At 51.8% G+C, this 24,334-nt stretch overlaps 1 protein-coding gene across 1 annotated transcript in view; it reads right to left on the reverse strand.

Annotated features, from left to right (window-relative positions):
* The window catches only part of RALGDS (ral guanine nucleotide dissociation stimulator), a 104,196-nt gene extending 82,604 nt beyond the window's left edge, over nt 1–21,592 (reverse strand). The window contains exon 1 of the mRNA XM_032779061.2: nt 20,817–21,592. Coding sequence (XP_032634952.1) covers nt 20,817–20,837 — 21 coding nt within the window. The 5' untranslated portion in view covers nt 20,838–21,592. The remainder of the gene's footprint in view (nt 1–20,816) is intronic.
* Nucleotides 21,593–24,334: the final 2,742 nt, after the last annotated feature.

Below are 24,334 nucleotides of genomic sequence, written 5' to 3' on the forward strand. Positions count from 1 at the left end.
TAAGGTTTCTAAGCAGTTCTTCCGCTTTGACACTCTGAGTAACAGAGGGAGGAAATCTGTTTCTATAAACACAGAAATCTTATCCCCACAGAGTCCCTCTATAGAATCCCCCTGGGTGGGACTAACAAAGAGCCTAAGAGCCAGACTTACAAATGGATTTAGGAACCTAGTGGGATTCACAAAGGTGCCCAAGCAGGTCAGGTGCCTAAGTTCCATTGAAAGTCGCTAGAAGTTAGGCATCTAATTCACTTAGACACTTCTGTCAATCCTACTTGATGCCTATTTGCATCTTCAGGCACCTAAGGCACCTTTGCCAATCTGGCCCTAACGGACATAAGAGCACAAGCCGCACTGACTTCCAATCCCTGAATGGCGAAGGGGCACTTTTGAACATTCCACCCTCACTCCCATCAGAGCTTATTTCTGCCACAGGATCTCCATATATCCGGCCACTTCTGTTCCTTGCATTCAGTTTCCTTCGGCAGAGGAACAAGTCAGGAAAAGCCCAGCGTTGCTGCCAGTTGCCCTGAAGATGAAGATGTGGATTCATTGACATGTGCTCCATCTTCAATCATCTCCTAATAAATTCCACTGCCCAAACTGTCTCCCAAGTCCATGGAACGCCACGGACTCTCACCACTCTGCAAACTCCCTTGCTCCCCAGAAGAGATAGGCATGTGAAACTCATTTGTAACCAAGACCTTATGAAGCACCTTTTAATAAGTACAGAGCGTCAATTAGCAATGCAAACCGAACAGCTAATGAGCATTAAAAGGGAAAACCAATTAGTTTTCAAGGGATTCCTCCCAGCCTTTAACACTTGACATATTTTGATTTTTAAGCTCCTGTGTGGGTTGGAATTTCACACCAGGACCTGAACCTAGCAGAGAGCCCAGTCGCTATTGTTACTCAATTTCAAACAGAAAATGAGCTGTTGGTTTTGCTCACCATCAATCAAACAGGTATCTAGGAAGTGGCAGAGCTGGGCTCTGTCTCCATGGAGATGACCATATGCAACAATCCCTAACCAATGGAGCAAAAAAAAAAAAAAAAAAAAATCAGATATAGATGCATCTCCAGCAGCCTGTTTTGTTTGGGGGGAGGGGAAAAAAGGGGGTGTTTTTAGGAAATGGCACCAAAATGGCAAAGGGGCAGCTTCTTACACTGGGGCAGGAGGGAATGGCAGGTATCTATGGACCTCATTTCTGCTTCTACATGCATCTTCATTCATCAGTTAAAAAAAAAAAAAAAAGCTCTGTTGCTTGCAATCCAGCTGCCTTATTCAACGTTAAAGTGCTTTATCCAGCTGAAATAAATCCCCCAGGAGTTGGTAACATTGAGCTGTCATGAAGGGTATTTTATCTGGAGGAGGAGAAGGGGGGTGATCTTTACTTGGGGTTGCTATGGTTACAAAATTTATTGAGTTTCCATAGAAAACCCCCTGCTTCTGAAGAGCTTGTAATCTGCCAGAGGGAATTTCCATAGCCAGTTCCCTGCTTCTGCTGGACACCCTTGGTTTCTGGGTGCAGTGACAGACAGAGGTACAGATCATAATCCTTGTCTGCTTCATCAGCAAGATGGGGTTGAGTGACAGAGACCAGACAAATGTTAACCATAGAACACATGCACACGCATTGCACAGAGGCAGGGATGCACGTGTCCTATGCATCCATCCAATCACCCCCCAACAGCCCACCATATGCATGCAGACAGACCCCACAAATATGCACGAGTTGCATGCATGCACTAATAAATACTTCCACGTTTCTTTGATAAACATGGCTGCCCCATCCCATCACTCACCCTGACTGCTCAGGTATTAAAAACCAAAAACACGTGGCAAACCAGAGCTGCAGGGATAGGTAGAAACATAAAGGCCTCTCCGCAGGTGATATGATCCCTGTTACGTCCTTTGCCCTCTATTCCCGCCCAGCGCTGGTGCCTTATCTGTGTGATTGAGTCAGTTCTACAGAACATCCTCTGTATTTGTTGTTGTCTTCCCTGGATATGGACAGTCATGGAAACCAGACCTCCATCCCCCACCGAGCACTGCCTACAAACGGATGTTGTCAGTGAGTGACTCACTTCTGGAGAGGGACACTGCATCTGCCAAACAGCTGTTCTTTAACAGCCATGCCTCCCAAATGACATCTGTCGTCTTTTCCCCTCCAGCCCGGGTGCTTTGCCCACGCTCCCAGACACGCCCAGCATTGCTCTCGAGTCACATGAGGCGCCGAGAACGTGTCAGACAAGGGAGGGGTTGGAAACTGAGCAATCTATCTTGCTGTTTACCTGGAAACCAGCTGCCTGCCAACATGGTACAAAGGTGTCCGCTATTCACTGTGCTATCAGCCAGGTTACCACCCACCCGGCACAGAGCGAGGGTGGAAGCAGATGGATTTTTGACTGTGTAGTGGGGAAGGAGATTAGGATTCAGTCTTGTGCCTGCCACAGGATGGGACATGGACTCTCGCTTCCTGATCTCAGAGGGTTGGGGAAGGGCTAGTCTGGCAGGGCCAACAGCTGGGAAGCAGAATGGTGTATCTAGTGGGACAGGAGGTAGTTCTGAGCCACTGGGGGGGCAGGTGCAGCTTGCAGTTTCGTGACCCTCTAGAGCCATTTGTTTTGGGTCACTGTACTCCCTTGAGTTCATCACTCCCACCTCATTCCCCCCATAACTTGAATCCAGCATTTCCCTCCATCCATGGCAGATTTATCGTAAAAACCCAACCATCTGTCTTCTCAGCTATAGGGCAGCCTGGGCAGTGTATTAGGGATCTGTGAGCCTCCCCCGTCCCCCTTCTAGACTAGTACAAGTAGGGATCCTACAGACGGGACATAGACTGGATTTACTGCTGCATTAGATTTGTTTTTCATACTTCCTCTCCCTGCATCCCAGCTTCTCCTGATCCCGAGAGAGAGTCAAGGTGTCAGACCTGCAGTGTTTGTGTTTGGTAATAGGTCACATGGGATGGCCTGTCCTGGCTGGCCCTGGTGACTCTGACTCTCCCCTCCACATGCGCACACACACACACATGCTCACACACACACACACTATTCAATCTAGGTGAGACAGCAGCAGCCGTCAGAAAGGAATCCCCTGTCAAGAGCGGGGAGCATTCCTGAGCGGGGTATTAACACCATTCCAGAGCCCTGCGTCATTCCTGACTAATCCCGCCCAGACAAGGGGAGTAACACCAATGTGAGCTCCCTGCCCCCCCCCCACTACCTTCCTGAGCCTTCCCTGCCCCCCTGGCACTAGCACCTGCCCAGCTCTGTGGCTGGAGCAAGGGTAGGAATGCTGCGATAGACCAGTGTGCTAGCTGGCTCCACTCTGACCAGCTTGCTTCATCAGATTGCTGCGCTGCATATGAATACACCAGCCCTGCAGCTCCCTTAGCGGCGCCCCCTGCAGTGTGCTAGGCCGGTGGGGCTCATTGTCATTTCTGCCCCAGATTGATCCCCATCCTCTTGGCCTCCTACCTCGCCATCTTTCCAGAAGAGGACTTCCTGAGAGTCACTGTACCGTCTGTCACCAAGATTCCTTTTCTCAACCAGAAGGGGTGCTCCTGAGCAATAAAAGGCCCGTTCCACCTCCACAGATGGGCTCTCCCCAGCACTCTCAACCCTTCCCAGTAAATCCCAGCAAAGGAATCCAGTTTGGATTCTTCCCCATCCAATAACGGCGTTCCCAAGCATCCAGAAGGAGCAAGGGGTGGGTAACATCAGCAAGCGGCTGCTTCCCACCACGTGCAGCCCCTGGCCCCTCTAGCCAGCCTATCTCCCGCTCTCTGCTTCTCGTTAACACTCCCCCAAAGGCATTGTTCCTGGGGAATGGGGGAGTTGAGAAATAAGAGACGTTTCTCAGGTACATGTGAGAGTCTAGGCACCCGGGGAGCACAAAGACAGCTCCATCAGAACCACTCTGATCTGCTTTCCCATTGTGCTCTCATAGGGGACACGTCACCCCATTAGGGCCTGATGAGGCAGAGAGCAGGCAATTAGCCCCTAGAGACGACAAAGCCTGATCATTTGAAACTCCCAAGAGCCAGGAAAGGACTTTTCTCTGGGGCAGATGGACAGAAGAGGGGACCATTTAAAAAACGGGCACCCGTGTGACATGGGTGTGCACAAGAACCAAGGCCACTGTGAAAAGAAGTTATGCAGTTGCACATGCAAAACAGGTAGCTACAGGTGCAGTGCCCTGCTTGGGCCCAGACTGGGAGCAGAGAGGGGTAAAGCAACAGCTCCGAAGGCCCCACACAAGGCAGCCCCCCCTTCCCACACACACACACACACACCACCCAGCCAACCTCAAGCCTGCAGGAGCTGCAGAGCCCAGGAGCCAGTCTGGTGGCAGGTGAGGCTCTGGCTGCCTTGGCTGGAGAATCCACAGGCACCCTGGGGCTGGGAGAAATGAAGACACAAGCAAGCTGCCGCCATCTCGACAGTTACCAATTATCATTCCTTTGCAAGGGCCGTGGAGACAGGATTCCTCGGAGGTCAAGGGAACCTGTGCACCTGGGCGATGCAGTTCGAACCCCAGCAGGGCAGAGTGCTTCCCCATGTGCGAGCACACAGGTAAACGGGTGTCCACCGGAGACTCCGGTGTGCACACGAAGGAGAGCGCTGTGTGCAGGAAGGGCTTTATTGGCTCCTCTCCTCACAGCAAAAACACCCACAAACTCACAGGCGTTAGGCACGGCCAGGCCTTGGAGCCTCCTTCCCCTCACAGTCAGCACAGGATTGTTCTCCGCAGCACAGAGTTGCCTTCTCCAGGGCTTAGTCTAGTTTCAAAAGGACCCAACCGAGGACACTGCTACCGCCTCCCTCTGGAGACCACTCCACAGTCCAGCCCATCGGACTGGAGGACATGTTTCTTGATACTAATACTCCTTTTTTTAATTTCATCCTATGACTCCTAGTTCTACCCCCTTGCTCCACCCTTCATAACCCTACTCCTTCATGGGTGCTTTATAGCCTCCAGCTATCAGCAGCCCATTCTCACCCCCCCACCCTCTTAGTTTGACAGATGGGGAAACTGAGGCACACATAGGCTAAGTGACTTGCCCAGGGACTACACAGAGAGTCTGTGGCAGAGCAGGAATTGAACCAGGGTCTCCCATGGCCCAGACTAGCATGCAAATCACTGGATCATCCTTCCTCTCCTGGCTGGAGCAATAGAAGAGGCAATACGTATGCACAGCGATGTATACACCTCTGTACGTGGTAAGCATGTATGGCACTCTTTTTCCTTGCCTTCTCATTTCTGAGCCCCTAGGACACACTCAGGTCACATTTTCAAACTTCTCTCCACAGCCATGTGAGATAGACCCTTTTTTTAAAATGAAAGCTAGGAGTCTCACAGAAACCCTTTGTCTCCTGGGCTCAAAGCAAATATTGTGACATTCGACAGCACTACACCAATCTAAATAGACAAAAGCCAGGAGATCCTACAGGCAGGAAACTGAGGCACAAAGCGATGAAGTGCTGTGCCTGGACTCACACAGGAAGGCTGTCCTTCCTCTCAGTGCTTGCTTTGCAGGTCTGGCCTTTTCAACAGGTTTCCATTTGACAGGTGATCCATTCTTTATCATCTCTGCTTCGAGTGGGTGGATGGAAAGTGTGTGTCACAGAGACAGATTCTTTGAGTGGGTTCATTTTCTACCGAGAATTTCCTTTGTAGTGCACACAAAAATTTAGTCTCTCAACATCTCCCCACCCCTTATAATGACAAAGAGCTGCCCAACGTTGCTGGAGTCAATTCCTCAGCAGTGCGGGAAGCTGATCCTTTCTGCAGACCTTTCCCTCAGCCGCACCCAACGACCAGAGAGGAAAAGTCACTTTAGTTTGCAGCTCTTCCTTTCCCCTCACAGTCTGGCTTTATTCCCACACTCTCGCTAGGAGGGAGGGGAGGCAGGGGAAGAGTACAGTGGCGCAGGAGGGCTGTCTGCTTTGGTGGACACAATCCAGGTGTTGCAAAGATCCTGCTCTGACCTCCTTGACAGCTGGTGTCAAATATCAGCTCTCCCAGGCCTGGCCCCCCCTCTGGAGCACAGTAGTTCAGCCTGCCACAGAGAAGCCTGGATCCCTGCCTGGTTCCCAACACAAGCCAGTTCTGCAGCCACTCGCAGATTTGGGACTGGGCTGGTTTGCGTGAAATACCTCTGTTCAGTAATTGCACTAGCAGCGGTCCCTCTGCAAAGCTACCACTCAGTCCAGGGAGGCTGGCTCCAGATATTTTATAACCAACAGAGACAAGGGAAGCCCTCCTGTGAGATGGGGCTGCTGCTCATTTACCAGGTCTGGCAAGAGGATCCCCTGGCCCAAAGAAAACAGGTGCCTTGGCTCTCTGGACTTCAGCACCAAGCAAGGAAGCCACTGCAGTGACTGTATGAGATGCGTGAAAGCTTCGGCCCATGGTGCATTCTGAGAACAACTACCTCATGTGGTTGTTACTTGTTGGGAGCAGGGGCTGATGCATTGCATTGTGGGACTGGGCTGGGAAGGCTGCCTCAGGGGGTCCTGTCCATAAGGAGGCCAGCTTCAGCAAGAGCCATCATCCCAGGGATTGCAGCCAACTGGGACCACCCGCCATTGGCAGCTGCTGTGGGTGGACACACACAAGCTCTTACCATCTGGGTTTAGCATCAGCCCTCAGAGGGCTTGAGAAGCAGGGGAAAGGATGCAGGGACCCAGTGCAGACAGCTGCCTACCTGCCCACCCTACACAGGCTCCCCTGTGCCAGCTCTCTCCGCTTTGGGTCTTCCACTGGCATAACCTGAGTGAGGTGGGAGGGAGCACAGCTAAACTTAGCTTGGGGCCACCTCCTGGCAGACCATTGTAACTGACATTAAGCTCAGGCCTGGGGCTGAGCATTGATTTCTGTTGCTTTAACGACAGGAAAGCTTTATAATCTTATTAACTAAACACCCTTTCAAAGAGCATTGGAATGAAGATGGAGCAAAGGGGGGTTATGTAAATAGCAGAGTGTTACAAAGCCCCAGAACACGGCCTGTTGGCTTTATCCAAGGCTGGGTGAATTCCCAAAAGTGGGAAAACGGTGGCTGTAGCTGCAGCTGCAACTGTCTCTTGCAATCCCTCCACCCCCACCCCAAAGATACTGGGTTCTCCTGGGGAACACATGCTTAGGCCTTCAAATCACTTACCCTCATGGGTGAGACAGCTGTTAGCCCCCCACCAGGCCAGTGGAATTTATGCTCCCAAGGATTCAAATACCATTGGTTAAAACATTATGCAACTAGGTGATAATTTGTGTCACATTATTATGAAAGCGGCTGTTTTTCCAAGAGATTTAAAGTGCACAGCACCACCGAATACAAAGTAAAATCTCTAACATCCCATGCATTTAAGCTCTCAGTAGCACTGTCCAGTTCTGCATTGTCTTATACCCTGCCACAGAGATTCTGTATACACTTGCAACTGAGTTTATTTACTGATTCACAGAGCCCCTGCTGCAATCCTCTGAGTGCTCTCTAAGTTACAAACTACAAGAACCTGAACCCCATCAGTAAGGACTCTGCACAAGGGCTAGTCCCATATGTAAGAACATGCAGGAATGGGTCCATACACAGCAGAATACACTGGAATTGCTTCACTTCATGCCCCACTGAAATGCAGCCACTTTTCTGAGGTAACAGGAAAGCTGGTCAAAGAGTTTCCCCAGGCTGATTTGACAACAGCTAAATGTTTTGCAGGAACACAGAGATTCCCACAGAAAATATCAAAAAGGCTGAAAAGTTTCATCATGAAAAAGGACAAAACATTTTGTGACTTTTATTTTATCAGTGGAAAGGAAGTATTTTTAAATGTCATTTTTCAAAAAATTTTAAGATTTCAACTTTGCATTCCCATTTGAGACAAAATCAAATTTCAGAATTTCCTGCTGGACTCAATTCTGCTTTGCAGCCAGCTCTAGGTGCGAAGCAAAGAAGATACAAACCCACTGCAGTCGCACCAGGAGCTCTACACAGAAGCTTGAGGGACAAGGAGCGAAGGAAAATCCTGTATCCTAGTGAGCCGACAAGGAAACATTGCTAGGCAACATGCGATGACTGGGATTTGGCCAAGCCACTGGGGCTCAGGCCCGACTCTTCTGAAGAATGTCACTGGAGGAGTTTTAATAATGGCAGGCAATCCAAATGTCAGGGTGATGCCTAATCTCAACGACAGCAATTCCCACATCACAGCACCCCCGCAGACCCCACTTTAGTCATTCACTTATGCTGGGCAAATGCCAGGCCTCATATTTTTCCAGCTTGGATTATGAATATGGAGGCTTAGGCTGTTCTCTTTGTGTACCGCAGAGGCGCGAGAGGGATTAGCATTCCAATCATTCCCATTAACCCCCCAGAGGGGCTAGTGCCGGATGGGCCAATCCCTCTGAAGGGGGCTCTTTCCCCCTATTTGAACCTGCTCTCAAGAACACTGTCCACATAACTCAGAGCTCGTGGCCTTCACCACCAACAGCGGCTCCACACTCAGAGGGGGCTGGAGTGCAGCAGGTGAAGAGGCAGAGTACAATGGTTCAAGCTGGTGCTGGGTTGAGGATCCTCCTCTGGGATAGAAAAGCAGGAGGAAGAAAGGTGGGAGGAATGGTCTGTCCGGGCAGATCTGAGTCCCACTTAGCCTTTGGGATGAATCATGCCCAGTGGTTAGAGCATACGGCTGCAAGTCAGGACATCAGCAATCTGCTCCCTGCTCTGCCATTGGCTCACTGTGGGACTAGGGAGAGTTGCTACATCATTCTGTGCCTCAGTTTCCCTGAGGGCAGAATGGGCATGATGATATCGACAGGCCTTGTCGGGCACTGCTGCTGTTTCTAAAGTGCTCCTAACGGAGAAGGGCAGAGTCTTATTATTATTCTGTCTCTGGTCACAAGAATCTGGCCTCCGTGAGGGGAGTGACCCAGTCTTGGCCCGTATGGGGTTGAGTTGTGACCATCCTGCCTGTGCTGTGACTGGGCTACAGAGCCACAGGAACTGGAGTACACTGATCACAACGCAGCACAGCTCGCTCCAGCCGTGCCATTTCAATGCCCCTGGGGACAGTGCGGCTGCCAGGAACTCCCCCCCATCACCATGGAAATGTGGAAGCCTACTGGGACTTTCAACCACTGCCAAGCAGCACAGGCCCCGCTGCTCCAGAGCGCTTGGCCGAGAAACAGACTCAGGGCGTTTCCATTTCCTGTCGGCCAAAAGGGCACAGTGCAGCACTCGGAGGCACCTCTGCTGTGGGACTAGCGCTCGCTGAGCTGCTGAAGCCACACGACAGGCCAGCGTGGAGAAACACCTTCTCTGCTAGCAAGGGCCTTCACACTGCCCTGGTTTCACCTCACGTTATGCCTCCTGGCAGACTTTTCCGCTCTGTCCTCTCAGCACCTCAGTGCAGCTGGGCTAGGTTACCACATGGCTCGACCAGCGTATTTCAATCCTGCCCTGCAGCACCCCGGCTCCTCCGGGTCCTTGGACCCGCACCCACCGCACACACAGAGAAACCCCTGCAATTCTGACCAACTAACCCACTGAGCTCTTCCGGCCTGGGAATTCTCCATAGCCAGGGTGGATACAAATCAATTATTTTTAAAAGAATAATAATAAAAATCAGATTTTTTAAATTTAAATCAGATTTTTTTGATAAAATGCTTTTTGAGGGGAAAAAACTATCTAAAGATCGTTTGAATTAAGGTACATTATAGCTCAAAGATATCTCATCATGGAATAGGGATTATAAATTCTAATTCTATAGTATGAGACAATATATTCATGTCATGTTTAAGAAAGCTTTGTAAATGAGTTCCAATAGTTCATGGATTAGGGACCCAATTTTATGGGGTTCCAGGGGCTTCTGTATAGATTATTTAGGTTAATCTTTCTGTCTACCCAAAGGGACTCAGTGCTCAGTCTAGAAGATACCATTAGAGATGCTTAGTTTTGCAGTTCTCAAACAATGGATTTGTGTCTCCAGAGACAACATGCTTGTTAACAGCAAAAAACAAAATAAAATAAAATAAACAAACAGAGGTGAGAAATAACAGACCTCAACCCTACTGTCCCGCTGCAAATTTGTGTACAGAGAGTCAATCCCCTACCTCTCTCTAAAAGTGCAACATTTCAAAAGTTCAACGAATAGAAGATTGTTGGGGGCAGAATAGATCTGGACAAGGAGAAGAAGTCTGGAGATGAATGTGAGACGGGAAGGACAGGCAGTAGAAACAAAAGTGAAACTGTTTGAGCAGCATATTCCAGAAATCTTGAGGTCTTTCTGAGTGTGGCCTTCACTGATTCGAGATCTACCGTACCATTCTCTCACTAGAAGGGAAAACCTATAATGGCAGCAGGCCATAAAAGAGACCCAGTTTGGGAATAAGAACCATTCAAGAAATATGTTTGCTGATGATGTTTTAAAGAAAGTCACACCAGTGAACTGGTGGAAGTCACTTAAGCACTTGGATTCAGAGACTGTTGAAATGATAATATCACTTTTAACAGAAGTAGCTTCTTCTGCCAATGTAGAAAGAATATTTTCCTCCTTTGGACTAATTCATTCCAAATTGAGAAATCGTTTGGGACCTGAAAAAGCAGGAAAGCTTGTTTTTCTTTTCCAGATTGTGAACAAACAGGAAAACAAAGGTGAAGATGACTGAGTTAGCTGCAGAAGCCAATGTTTTAAGTTTTTCATGTTGACCTGGCTGACACAGTCGATTTTTTTTTAAATATTTCATTTTAACTATTTTAGTTAAAAACAATTTTAACAAAAACAAACCTGATTTTAAAAAGCTTGAATGTTTAAATAAATTCAAAAATTCATATGCTTATTTTGTTAAATATGTTTGCTGTTGAAGAAAAAGATCCAGAATACGTAATGTTGTTTTAGTTAAATAAAAAGATTTAAATGTCTGTCTGGTGATGTTCTCCTCCTAATAGAGCATGCCAAGAAAATCCTCCAAATATTAATGATTAACTGATGAATTGGAGATAGTTCACTTCCCAATTACATCATAAATATCTGCTTCAATTACCTTTGGTAAATGAAATAATCAAACAATCATTCATTTTCTGATATAGCTGTAAAACTATTCTGAAAAGTTTTTAAAATAAATCACTTTAAAAATGTATAGTGTGTACCTTCTAAAAATGAAATCTACATCTATCTCTGAGTTGTGAAGAATATGTATTAAGGTTATAACAACCAAAAAGAATGCACATTTATGTAGAAATCCATGAATGAATTGAGTCTTCCTGACTAGTGATTTAAATCAAATCCTCCCTGCCCATAGCTCTGCCAATGCACCACTGTCCCAACCGGCAGCCTTCCCATCCTCAGCTATTCCAGCCCAGGGCTCCTCACGCACAACTCTGCCAATGTTCCTCCACCTGAACCCGGTGCACCCTCTGCTATTCTTGTCCAGTGAGCCCCGCCAAGGGACCTCAGTCCTGACTCTCAGCCTCCGCTTCTGTTCCAGCTCTGGGACCCTTCATCCTGACCTTTTACACCCAGCTATTCGAGCCCTGGCCTTTGCCTGGTCCCCAACCATCAAACCACCTTTCCTGAAGGAACCAGACAGAGGCTGAGCTTTCAGCCAAAATCCTGTTCACTCAAAGCCATTCTCAGAGCCAGGTCTCCATAACCCACTGCGTCAGAGAGTATCCTCTGGATGGGCCATTTCCTCCTTTCTCAGGGAAGGAGCCAGAGTTTGCTGTGCTGGCCTTTCACTGACTTGCAATCCTAGGTTCCTTCCCAAATTCCTGTCACAGTTATTTACACTAGCAAAGTCTCCAGCCAGCACTCCTCACTGCTGCACTGGGAGGCTGGAAGCACAGGCCGCACGGGCCCATGAGCACAGAACACGCTGCAGAGCGGCTGTTTCACTCCTATGACAGTAAACACACAGCTGGAAATCTGGCATCATATGGCAGCAGCGAGGCCAGGGGTACACAACAGGATGGACCCTGGAGATCTTCACAGGGGTCCAATACAACCCTCCCAGGCACAGCGAGACACCCCTGAATTCCCCACCCCTATCCATCCTCAGGTGCCAAACTGATGGACAGGCCAACCCATTCTTTTTCTGCAGGATGACTTGGCAAGTTACAATGTGTCGGATGCGACCTTTACAGAGTTCACATCCTGTGTCCAGAAGGGGCAGGGCATTTTTAGCTGGGGGCAGAGGGGTGCAGCTTTGGAGGAAGGGGGAGAAAAGGAACATCAGGTTCTCATCATCCTGAGAAACTGGGTAGGGGCGGAGAGGGAGATGGTATATGTCGAGGCAGAGGGATAATAATAGGTAGCATGAACCTTGGGGGAGGGTGTGCCCAGCTCACGGCGCCTTAGCTTGAATCTCGACACAGAAGAGCGTCCCCTGGACAGTTCCCTCCAGAAATTTAACCACCACTCACCTCCATTCCTCCTGTCTTCACCACCTCCTCACACTCTTCGCTGGGGAAGCTCAGGAAGGCTTGGCATCCAGGTTGGGAAGAGCATCCCAGAACTCTGCCACCAAGTCTCAGAACCTCTCTAAAGCTCCCGAGGCTCCAGGAGTGGGCTGGAGATCCCTCAGGTACAGGGTCCCACATGGCGTCAGCTTCCAGTCATGGCTAGAAGCCAGGATGAGGGGCAGGGGAAAGGGTTGGCTGATTGTGTCAGTACCTCAGACAATTTAGCTCTGTAATGGGCATGCATTTGAGCTGTTTCCGATTTCACCCCGGGTGCTTTACCTCATCCTTCACCTCCTCTGTCTCACTGCCTCTCCCCTTAATTATCCCCTTGAAGATACTTCTCTCTAGGCAATATAATGAAGGTTGTTATCCTGCTTGGGACAGACAGTGTAATGGAGACATAGCCCACCTCGTTGCTATCCCACACCCACCCTCATTTGCAGATGTCTGCCAGCCCTGGACTCAGAAAGAAAAGCCCAGCACAGTAACCCAACATCCCATCTCTGTCCAGCTCAGTCATGCTCCGAGGAGACCAGCAACAGAAGAGGAGTCAGAGACCATAAATTTGTCAGGGTACTACAACGATCTCCTAAATGGATGAACTCCCGCTGCCGCACCAGGCCTCCAGGGAGCTGGAGCTCTGTCTTGGAAGCCTGTGATTAGTGACATGCAGTCACCAGGCAGCCCTTGACGTCAGCTCGTGTCTACAAACATTTTTTTGACTGATGGCCAAAGTGCACAAGGCAGGCACACAAAAGAAAGTGGAGAACAGAACATCCGATACAAAGGAGAAAGCCAGCTTGATGGACGTTAGACATCCCTCCTGGGATGAATGCACAGTCATTCCCAGGCTGCTTTACGAGCCAACAGGGTCCAGAGAAGTTACTCAGCTAGCAGCACAGATCCCTGGGGAATATCACATCTGCAATCTCACCACAGACCTGCTGGGAATTCATCCAGCGATACTGACCGGGGCTGAGCCGGTCGGACATTCCCAGCCACGGCTAACCCAGCAAGGACCAGCCTGCTCTCCCCGCTGTTGCCACTAGGTCACTTGGGAAGTGGTGATGGCGGGGAATGGCTCCATTCAGAAAGGATCTGGACATGTGGTAAATTCGGTGCGCTTAGCACATTAATGGCTGGCAGCTGGAATTTCTTACAGCAGCCTCTGCCAAAAGCCAACAGGGCGAAGTGCCGTCCTCATTGCTGGGGCCTCTTCACCCCCACCTCTTTAGCCACCTTGTAGAGCAGGTCAGTTTCCTTCCAGGCATCACAGTCCAGTGGACAGAACACTGGACTGGGAATCAACAGACCGGAATTCCAGTCCCAGCTTTGCCACTGACCTGCTGCATGACCTTAAGCATGTCATGTGACCTCTCTGTGCCTCCACTTCCCTTCTCAACCTTCATCTTGTCTGTTTAGACTGAAGCTCTTTGAGGCAGAGATTATCTCACGATGTGTACGTGCAGAGCCCAGCACAGCAGGCCACACTCTCAGTTGGGGCCTTTGGACAATACTGAAATACAGACTAATAATCAACCATCAGCTGAGAGCCCTTATGTCCATCTATGCTACAGTCACCTGGGTTAAACCATGCGTCCCAAACGTAGGCTTCCACGCACACAAGCGTGAGCAGAGTACGTTCTATCACGGTTCAGCCGAAGGCACCGCCAACGCGAATACCAGCAGCACAGGGGCTTAGACCTGGCAGACAAAGGCAAAGGCGTTTCATGCAGCTCCGGCCCCAATGAGGAGTACGTTCTGTCTGGTAAGCTTTGTGCCAGGCTGCCATAAAAATGCATCACCTTGCCCCCAGTCATCTGAACCTCAGAACAAAGCAGTGGGATACTATGGTGAGGAGGCCCTTGGTATCCAAGTACTTATACAGCCCTCATCACCATAGTAACGGAGGGCCGCATTCTGAGATTCGTGCCCTAGGAGGACCTCAGATGAGTGCAGGTGAACAGTGCATTTTAAGGAAGAGATGGCTAGAACAGGGTACCACCTTATGTAGCTCTCTCCTGTCACTGGATGTGTCCCATCAGCATTAACAGGGGGTTTTACGCCCACCATCAGGGCAGAATAAATCCTGCACATGCGAGGGAGAACTCTCAACGCAAGGGGAGGCTGTTCCCGTAACAATATCTAGCCCCACTATTGCCTGGGCCAGGGAGGGGTTCTAACTCCAGGCCCCAGATGCATAGGGACAAGAGTCATCACTCCTGGGTCTGTTCTCTGCTCCACCACGCCTGTGTCTCAGTATCCCCCTCTGTAAAATGGGGACAAGAATACAGTTCGACCTCATAGGGATGCAAGATATAAATGCTCGTGAAACACTGGGAGGTGCATAGAGGGAAGGGGCAGAGAAGGGCAAAGAATTATTCTGATGGGTTGAAGTGTCCTTGAGGAAAAGAGGTGAGCCCCATGTGCTGCTCCTTACATGCTGGTTTCATACCGTTCTCTTCTACATTCTAGCCACAGCAGCAGGGCCCCCATTGGTCCCCAGCTTCATGTGTCAAATGAAGGCTTGGTTTGGCTTTTCCTAATAAAATGGTAGATCTGTCTCAGAGGTGGCAGAGCCGCATGCTGTGCTCACCCATGGAACAGTCATCTTTGCATCACAGCACCCATTACTGAGATCCTGGGAGAGAGGATTCAAGTGGAAATAATCCCAACAAAATGCTCGAGAGAGCTTTAGTTATTGAGATAAACACCTTGGGCAAGAATATCCTGGGTACATTCCAATGCCAGTCAGTCCGCTCTGCCTTCCTAAACTCTCTGAAATGTAACACTTAGGTTCTGGGATGTTCACTCAGTTGTGCCAGCTTATCTCCAACATGGGTGAAATCAGTACATTCCACATACCTAAGCCCTCCTTGCAGTTTTAGTGGGATAGAGGATACTTCTTCACCTCCTGTCCTAAACTGGGGTAGTGTGGTAGTTAAACAGTTGCTAGGCCCCACCCTAGAAGTTGCTGCATTTCAGGGCTGGGTGAAGTAACTTCTGTGCATAGTTTATTAAGCACTCTGTAGCCCTTTGGTCAGAAAGGTACTTTGGGCCTGATCCAAAACCCATCAAAGTCAATGGAAAGATTCTCACCACGGTGAGTGGGCTTTGAATCAAGATGTCTATAAATAGTACCTAGCGGCTATATGGTCCTTTTAATTAGGGGATCTCAAAGCCCTTTACAAAGGAAGGTCAGTATCATTATCTCTGTTTTACAGATGGGGAAACTGAGGCACATAGCTGTTACCATGACCTCCCTGAGGTCACGCAGCAGGTCAGTGGCAGGACTGACAATGGAACCCAGATCTCCTAGCTAAGTGTGCATGGGACAGCCACTGCCTTGCTTAATAAATGCAACTTTGTATTAATGACCACTAAAGGGTGACCAGCTAGCAAGTGTGAAAAATAGGAACGGGGGTGAGGGGTAATAGGCCCCCTATGTAAGACACAGCCCTGTATATCAGGACTGTCCCTATAAAACTGGGACATCTAGTCACCCTAGATCACCACCATCAATGGCAAAGCAAACCTTGTCTTCAGGCAGCAAGATCTTTGAGATGCAAAGATCATTCTCCCCAACCTTCTGCCAGTCCCTCCTCTGGGGAAGTGCAAGCCCCTGTGCAGTGAGCTACCCAAGCGTGATGAGGAGAGTCACAGGGATTCACCAAGCTCAAGCCCTGGAGGTCGGTCACATTTCCCAGTGGACCCATGAGAGGTGACCAGCTGATATTCCATAGAGAAAGCAATAGTGCCACCTGCTGGACAGTCAAGCTCTTCAGGTGCAGCAGGTCAGAGACCTCCTGGGTCATTTCTAGCAATGGGGCACAGCTCAGGTTGGTCCTAGTGCCTGCTGGATGGACCTGAATCCCCCATACCAATTGTGGGGGCTTTGTATTGCCCAGCCGCCCCAACCCCCATGGTAGTTCCATTCCTGTTCCAAGAAAATAGACCCGGATCAGAGCAGCTGCCTGTAACAGTAACATCAGAGACAAAGGATTGTAAGACAGCGACAATGGGGCTCAACCCCCAGAGACAAACCCTAACCTCTGGGCACATCCAGGTCAGGGGCCAAACCTCACAGGGCTCAGGCCCAGCCCCTGCTATCACTTCCAACGTTCAAATAATCAATCAGGAGAGGAGAGAACTGCAGTGGGACCTGTAACACTGCACACAAAGGAGCCCTCTCTGCCCTCCAACACGCCTACATGACATCGACGCAGAGAGAGGAGCGACCCCTACTGAGCCACCGACATCACTGCCACCCGTCTAGAGCCCTCCCAAGCACTGATCTCTCCCACTGTGGCCAGGGCTTGAGGCGGGGGCTTGCTGCAGCCCTGTGGGAGCCCAGCTCTGCTTCTGCAACGCTGCGAGCGGTCTCCTGTGGCACCAGGTTCCCAGAGAGTCAGGGATCCAGGAAGGGACCAGAAATCCCCCCTCTCCCCCCTTTTTCTAACCTTTTACTGGTGTTGATTTTTCAAGAATAATTCAACAAATGTCACCCTCAAGCATGATTACCCTGAGGAGGGAAGGAGGGGGCTGGGGAGGCATCACACGGAGCCGTCAGCTCCCTCCCTGCTCCATTTATCTGCTGCAAGGGCTGACACTGGAGAGGCGAGTGCACACACTGGCTGATGCCCAGATGGCTGCAAGTCGTGGGGACCCTCACGATGCAGCGTGACCTCTTACCTGTGCGCCCCTAGCACCACGGGGCACAAGAGCGGCTCCCAGCCACGGCAGGAGCCCCGTAGCAACTGCATTTGTCTACAGAGAGCTGCTAGCCAGCAAGTCCATGTAGCACTTGAGCAGTGCCCTTCCACCTCCACCATCCTGGCTCAGATCCCAGCCCATCCCACCTCCTTCCTGGGCACATCCATCCGCCACAACCACCAGCCAGAGACCAGCGGCACAAACTGCTGCTTGAGGCCTATGCCTGGGAGCAGGTGAGCTGCTCAGCTCCACTGAAGGGAATGGGGGCTGAGCCACTCACTGACTGGCCGGGTTTCCCCCTCCAGCAGTGGGATATGAGGTTGTGGGGCAACCTGTGGCTTGATCCTGTCCTTCACTCAGCAGGATGGGGGTAGAATGGGTTAGGGACACTACTAAATCCCATCCAGCGAGACCTTCATATAAAGGAGCTTGTAGCCAGTCCAGTGTGGAGAGAGAGAAGCAAACACCACCGGGGACAGTTTCTGTCAAAATGGGCAAACAATCCCCCTTTCCCATCAACATCGTGCAGATGAGCCAGCCCCGCCTCCTGCCTCCCTGACAAAGAGGAGCTGGGTCCACCCAGCATCAACTGAAGCTGGTCGATGAAGCCACAAGCCGCTCTTTTCGGAAGAGATTAAAACCCAAGTCCTCGGACTCCTCTCCATTTCTGCCCATTACGGATCCCGTGATACTGAGACTGTGCAAGCGTCAGCGTGTCACCCTGCAGCCCTGGGCCATTCCAGTGTCGGGGGGTGCGGGGGGTGGGGGGGGGGTTCAGCTTCTCTAATACTGCCTTGCACTTTCTATGAAATCGCTAGTTATCTGCCCCCACCTCACCCTACCCCAGCACCCCCTGCCCTCCAGTTGGACTCCTCTCTTCCTACTGCCCTAGGCTGGTGTGTGTAGGAGGCTGGCTAGCGACTCCTGTGCCATGAGTGAGTTTGAGGCAATGGTAGGCAAAATGATACCTCGGCCATCACAAAGTAGACAGCAGGCTGGCATCCTCCGGAATGATCACTGCTATAGCGATGTATTGGAAACCCCGCCTGAGTCTGTGGGCAATGCAGCTTTCTCCAGGATTCCTACGCAGGGCCGGGAACGCTGCTTCCCACCAGCCTCCACGGCCCCTAGCGGCCCCACAGCCCAGCACAAGGAGCGCAGCAGAAATACATAGAGTGACAGAGAGAAACACAAACCCAAAGACACTGGGAAAATGGTCTTGGAAAACCCCGAAGGGACTCTCCGAGCAAACTAGGCCCTAGGGGAGAACCCCCACTGGGCTACAGTGTGAGGACAACCATTGCCAGAGGTCTGTCTTGGCGCTGTCTGCACAGATTGCTTTCCTCCCCCTGACCTGCCAGCACCTGAAGTCTAAAGGGGCTCCCCTGGCTACTGACTTGCACCCACATTTGGAAATAGGGGTCTCAAATACAACAGCTGAACCAGTCTGTGAAGGACTCAGAATGTCCCCACCAGGACCTCATGCCAGCTGGACTCCTCTGCCAGTTTCCTGGGTACCAAAGTCCAAGGCGCTGCAGACCAGCTGAGAGCCAGGAGGAGTTCTGGAGGCAGAGTCATTCCAGGCCAGGCCCCCATTTCTGCTCAAGTTCAGGCCGACACTAGAGAAAAGGAACTGATGGGAGTTTGGTTCCAGCCTCGCTCGCCAGCCCTTGGAGATCAGTGTGTTATCAAAGGCTCCTCCTGTTTTGAATCTGCCAACGCAACAATCACTCCCTTCTCTCCAAAAGCCGATTTAATTCCTCCAACAAAGGGAGAGGCAGGGATCTCCCTTCAGCTGACCTTTTGCCTCCTCCTTTAGGAGTTGGATTTAGCCTGGAAGTCACTCGCTGGACTGGTCCATGTGCACGTTTGGGATCTAGAGGGGGAGCATCAATCTAAAATTCACACAGCAGGCCCTCCTCCTGTGCATGCTACAGGCACAGCCCAGACACCCCAGGCAGTGCTTCAAGGCTGACCACATTGAGGGGGTGCTTCCATGCTCAGGGCCAGAGTCTCTTCTCACGGGCACAGGTGTAAATCCAGGGGGAATTCCACTGAAGTCAGTGATGTTTCACCAGCCCAGGAGAGTGGAGGATCAGACCCCTCAGTCTGAAGGATTGGTGGGAGAGCTCAGCATCCGGCCCCAGGCGTGCATCTGTCTGAACACTCAAGTTCTTGGGGGTTAGCTGACAGGTGAAGGGCGGGAGTGGGAGGAAGGGGCCAGTTGAGGATTCATGCCAATCCAGGGCCCACTCTCCAAATGTTTCCAACTTCAACCCATTCCCAGAAATAGCAGCAGAGGGTTTGAGGCCCTGCAATTTGGTTGCCCAGGCCCCATTTCACCTTGAGCCTGCCCCATCAAGGTGCTGGGACGGTGCTCAGTTTGGGGCATAAGGACTATGAAGGGGGGCCTGACACCTTCTAATGTCTCTTGGGCCTAGTCATTGCCTACGTGGCTCCAAGCCCTGCACCTGGTGGAGCAGAGTCTCACCATTCAGGAGCATTTGCTGCCCACCAGTTCTGAAGCGTCTCTTGCAGGGGTTCTCAAACTTCATTGTGGCACAGCCCCCTTCTAACAATAAGAATTACTACCCGACCCCAGGAGGCGGACCAAAGCCTGTGCCCACCTGAGCTCTGCCACCCTGGGCAGTGGGGCGGGGGCAAAGCCCAAGCCCCATTGCCGGGGGGGGGGGTGCAGGGTGAGCCTAAGCCCAAACCCAATCCCCACTGTCCTGGGCAGGGGGCCTGTAACCTGAGCCTTGCCACACAGGGCTGAAGCCCTCCACCCCAGACCATAGGGCTCGGGCTTGGGCTTTGGCCCAAGGCCCCAGCAAGTCTAACACCAGCCCGGCGACCCCCATTAAAACAGGGTTGCAACTCACTTTGGGGTCACAACCCACAGATTGAGAACTGCTGGTCTCCAGTTTAAAAGCATCTGGTCTTTCCCCTTTCCATGACCCACCTCCTTTGGCACATGCAGTGGGTCTTCAGACATTTACACAGAGACCAAGAACTGGGACTGAGAAGCAGTCCTGTGGTTACTTCCCCTTACTGAGGACGCCTGCTGTGGTCTGTTTCCATTTCAGTGTTGTCTGTCCCCTGGCCCCACCCACAGCAAGCAAGGCCATACCCCCCTTACTGCCACTGTGCCCCATGCACAGAGCAGCCCAGGGGCCAGCCAACAGCAACAGACGTGGGCTTTAACGAAACCTTCAACGAACACCTACTGGAAACCTCGTGGATGCTGTCATGTGGTGGCAGAAGCCGAGTGGCTGCCTGGTCGGGGTTGTACCCTGCACACGTATCTATAGGAAATACAATTAGCGCACAGGCCTTCTGAAAGGAAACATGAGCCACCTCATCTGACTCAGTGCATCAGACAAGACAGTTTGGGGCAGCGAAGGTGGATCCACTGATCTATCCCATGGCTTCTAATTGACACAGGTGGTTTCTACTGACCCTGGGCATCCCGGCGCAGCAGCAGCATGGGTAAGACCTGGCACCTGGATCTCCCCAGCGATGGGGGCATGATGCCACCTGGGACTGTGCCAACCCAGGACAGCTAAGTATTTATCCCGCTAAGCCCACTTCACTGGCATAAAGAGACAAGGACATCATTGCAGAAACCCACCCTGCCAAGCTCACCTGCGTGTCGATCATCATCATCTCCCTCTCATCTCCTCGGTGGGGTCCTCACGGAGAAAGGTGTCCAGAGGCCGGAGGGCTCAATCCCAGCAGCTGAGCCGGTCTCTCAGGGATTCAGATGGAGGGTGGTCTGGCTAGGAGGGGTGAGGGGAAGCTGGTCCTAGCCCCCACCCCAAGCCCTGCTGGGTCACTGGCTGCCTTCCATCTCCTGGCGCTGGAAGGAAGGACTCCCCCGGGGAAGATCCCTGGTCAGGGCTGAGAGGCTCAAGGCGTTGACAGGCTAGGAGGGGCAGGTGATGAGCCGGCATCCCGACACAGGGCTGCCATGGTCACATTGCAAATCAAAACCACAGCCCGAGCTGCTCGGAGCTCCACGCGGAATCAGCAGGATCCAGGGAACCGAAGGCCGCGAGGAATCTCCAGGAGACACATTTTCTCGGGGTGGGGGGGCTGTGTCAGTTCCCCATTGTCTGCAAACAACCCCACGGAGCAGAAGCAGCAGCAGCTTTGCACTTCAGGAAAGCTCCCAGTCCCTGCCTTCTCCTCCTCCGCCTCCTGCGGGGAAATCCAGCGCGTGGGAGCCGAGAGCTCGTGCCCCGGTCGGTGGCGGCTGGGGGGAGGGAAGCTAGCTAGCTTTCCAACAAACGCGCGTTGCAGGCGGCAGATTGCAAAGCCACCAAGGCTGGGCTGCAACAATTTGCAAAGAGAGCGTGAGCGTGTGTGTGCAAAAGGGGGTGGAAGGGGAGGGAATGAATCAGGCACCAGGCGTTTAACGGGTGCTCCAGAATACAGCCGTCTTCCCCCGTCTTTGTGCCGGATCCCTCTCCAGGGCAGAGAAACTTCCCTCCAGCCAGGAGGGCAGCAGCAATAACAAGAACAAATCTTTGCAAATGAAGCAGCCAGGAATCCAATCGCCCAGGCGGGGCTGGAGCCGGCGATTCTCTAGATCCAGCAGCGTGTGGCTCAGGGCAAGGCAGGGTGGTTGTTTTTTTTCCAGGTCCGCCTTTCCTCTGGGAGCTTTGATCCCACCTGGAGATAGGAGAGTTCCCAGGAGAATTTAAGATCTCCCGGAATGATCCTCAGCCCACTGGCGCTGTAGGGTTCTGTCTTACAAGCGCCCAGGCTTTGCCTGCCTGGAACAAATGAGTCAGTAATTGTGCTAAGCATATTTTAATGAGCCCCTGGTCAAGCACTATGGAGCATAGACAAAGACAGCTGAGTTCAAAACCATGTTTGCTGGGCACTAGTGACCCTGGTTAAGTCACTCGGCTCACCGCTACACACAGACACAACCACCACACACAGTTACACTGAGGGCCAGTCACTCATAAACACCAGTTACCCAGGCAGAGTCCATCACGGTGCACAATCGCACCCACACACAGTCACTTGCAGACACCCAGACATCACTCACGCTCAAGGCTTTTCTCATTGCCCTGGACCCCAAGGCAGGTGTTTTGCAGCCCAGCAGAAATTTGATGAGTTTATTATGGCACCACAGTGTCTGTCCCTGGCTGTCTCTTTCTGTGTCAGCTCCAGCAGAGAGAGCGGGAAAGGGTTGCTCGCTGCCAAAGGCCACCTGGCAAACTGCAAATGGAAGGCAGTGAGGGAGTAGAACAAGCCTGGCAGAGGGAGGGCACTGCCCTGGCTTACCTGCTCTCTGACTCTCACCCTCAACACCACCCTGTAAAATGGATCTACCTTCCGGGTCACACGTGCCCGGCACAAAGTGGTCAAGCGGCGTAAGGGTGAAAGCAAATCCCCTTGATGTCTCTTGTGTTTGCACATCTGTCTGCCACACACACAACTGAGATCAGGGCACACAGAAGAATCTATTTTTGCCCCAGTTCCTCTGACCAGTTCCCTCCCCAGGGCAGGCCTGCTCCTCCCACTGTGGGACTGACAGTCTGCAGCAGATGCTGCTGTTCCATTAGCTCCATCTGGGGCTCAGCTGAGCCACAGAGATCCACAAAGGCAGGCTCATGTCAGTCAGAGAGAGGTAGGGTTAGGGTGACCAGACAGCAAGTGTGAAAAATCAGGACTGGGGATGGGGGGGTAATAGGAGCCTATATAAGAAAAAGACCCCAAAATCAGGACTGTCCCTGTAAAATTGGGACATCTGGTCACCCTAGGTAGGGCCTGCAACTAGCTGGGCGTGATGGTGTGATGTCTGTAGTGACACATGTCAGGTGCCCCTTCAAAGCATGGGCCAGACCCATGGAGCAGCCCTGAATCAAACAGGTTCGTGAGGGGGGTCAACCCAGTGCTATCAAACTTCAGGATAAGGCCTGGGTTTTATCTGTCTGGACTGGAGCAATGCTCTGATGAGCCCACATTGCCACTTGGTCACCTGCAGGGGACCTGCTGTATTCAGTAGATGCTGGTCTCTTCCCAGATATGCCACCCCTCCCTCGGTAACTAACCCCTGCTCTCTCCCCTGCCCTGCTCTCACACACACCAGGCAGCTGGCAGAGGCACAACAGATCAAGTTCTCAGCAGCTGAGAGAAAACCAGGAAGCCAACACGAAGAGGGACATGGGTCACACAACGGACAGGAGGATATTTTGGGGGTGCCCCTAGGTATGGAGGATATCCAGTGGAGCGGGATGGGCTGTCTGGAAACCTTTATTGCACCTTTTCCCAGAGTCTCCCCATGCAGCTGAGCCCTCCATCCAGTCAATGAGTTGGCTCCCTCTGGAACTGGCCACCAGGGGATGGCTCAGCACTTTGCCTCCATAGTCCAAGTGAGGGGCCCCATATGAGGTACAACTCCAAGGGCGCCCTCTGATTCCTCTGCCACCTGTGGCCAGACCCACCCCCATCCCCTAGATACACAGGCCCCCATCTGAGCACAGAGACCACTGCCTCCTTCACCACATCCCCGGCTCATGCCAACCCAGAGAGCTCAGTGCCAAACAACCCACCAGAAGTGGGGTCCCCTCCCCTGCACCAGGCCCAGCCAGGGGAGGGGAGACCTTTTGCACCGACTCCTGCAGAGAGCTATTTTGTAAGGCTATCAGTGGGGGCAGGACAGTGGGAGGGAGTAGCGCTGGCAGCCAGAAGAAGCCTCCTGAGATGACTAAAGCCAGCCACATCCCAGCAGGACCCACCTAATTAGCCAAGCCGAGCCCCATCCTCCAGCGCCGTGTGGTATCGTGACTGTGGGGCCACTGCGCAAATGACATCCACCCCCAGCCGTTTCATCTCTATTCAAACTGACACCTGAAATGGAAGCACTGAGGGAACTAAGGAGGCAAAAGCTGCTGGAAATCTCCATGCAGGATCAATTTGCTGGAGTGCCAAGCTTTTGATACTGAAGAGGGCTGAGCAGAACAGGGTTTCCATGGAAACAGAGAGGCTGCTGTTTAAAGGGGACTCGTTGTTCATATTTATGCGGGTGGTGACGTGCCATTTCAGAGTGACGCCAGGAGAGGAGGCCGCCCACACACGCCGGCGGAGTGTGGGCCGTCAGGTTTCTGGGCAGCTGGCTTGGATTAGAACTGCAGGGCCAGGCCGGC

Source organism: Chelonoidis abingdonii, chromosome 24 (assembly GCF_003597395.2).
Source record: "Chelonoidis abingdonii isolate Lonesome George chromosome 24, CheloAbing_2.0, whole genome shotgun sequence".
NCBI classification, from domain to species: domain Eukaryota; kingdom Metazoa; phylum Chordata; order Testudines; family Testudinidae; genus Chelonoidis; species Chelonoidis abingdonii.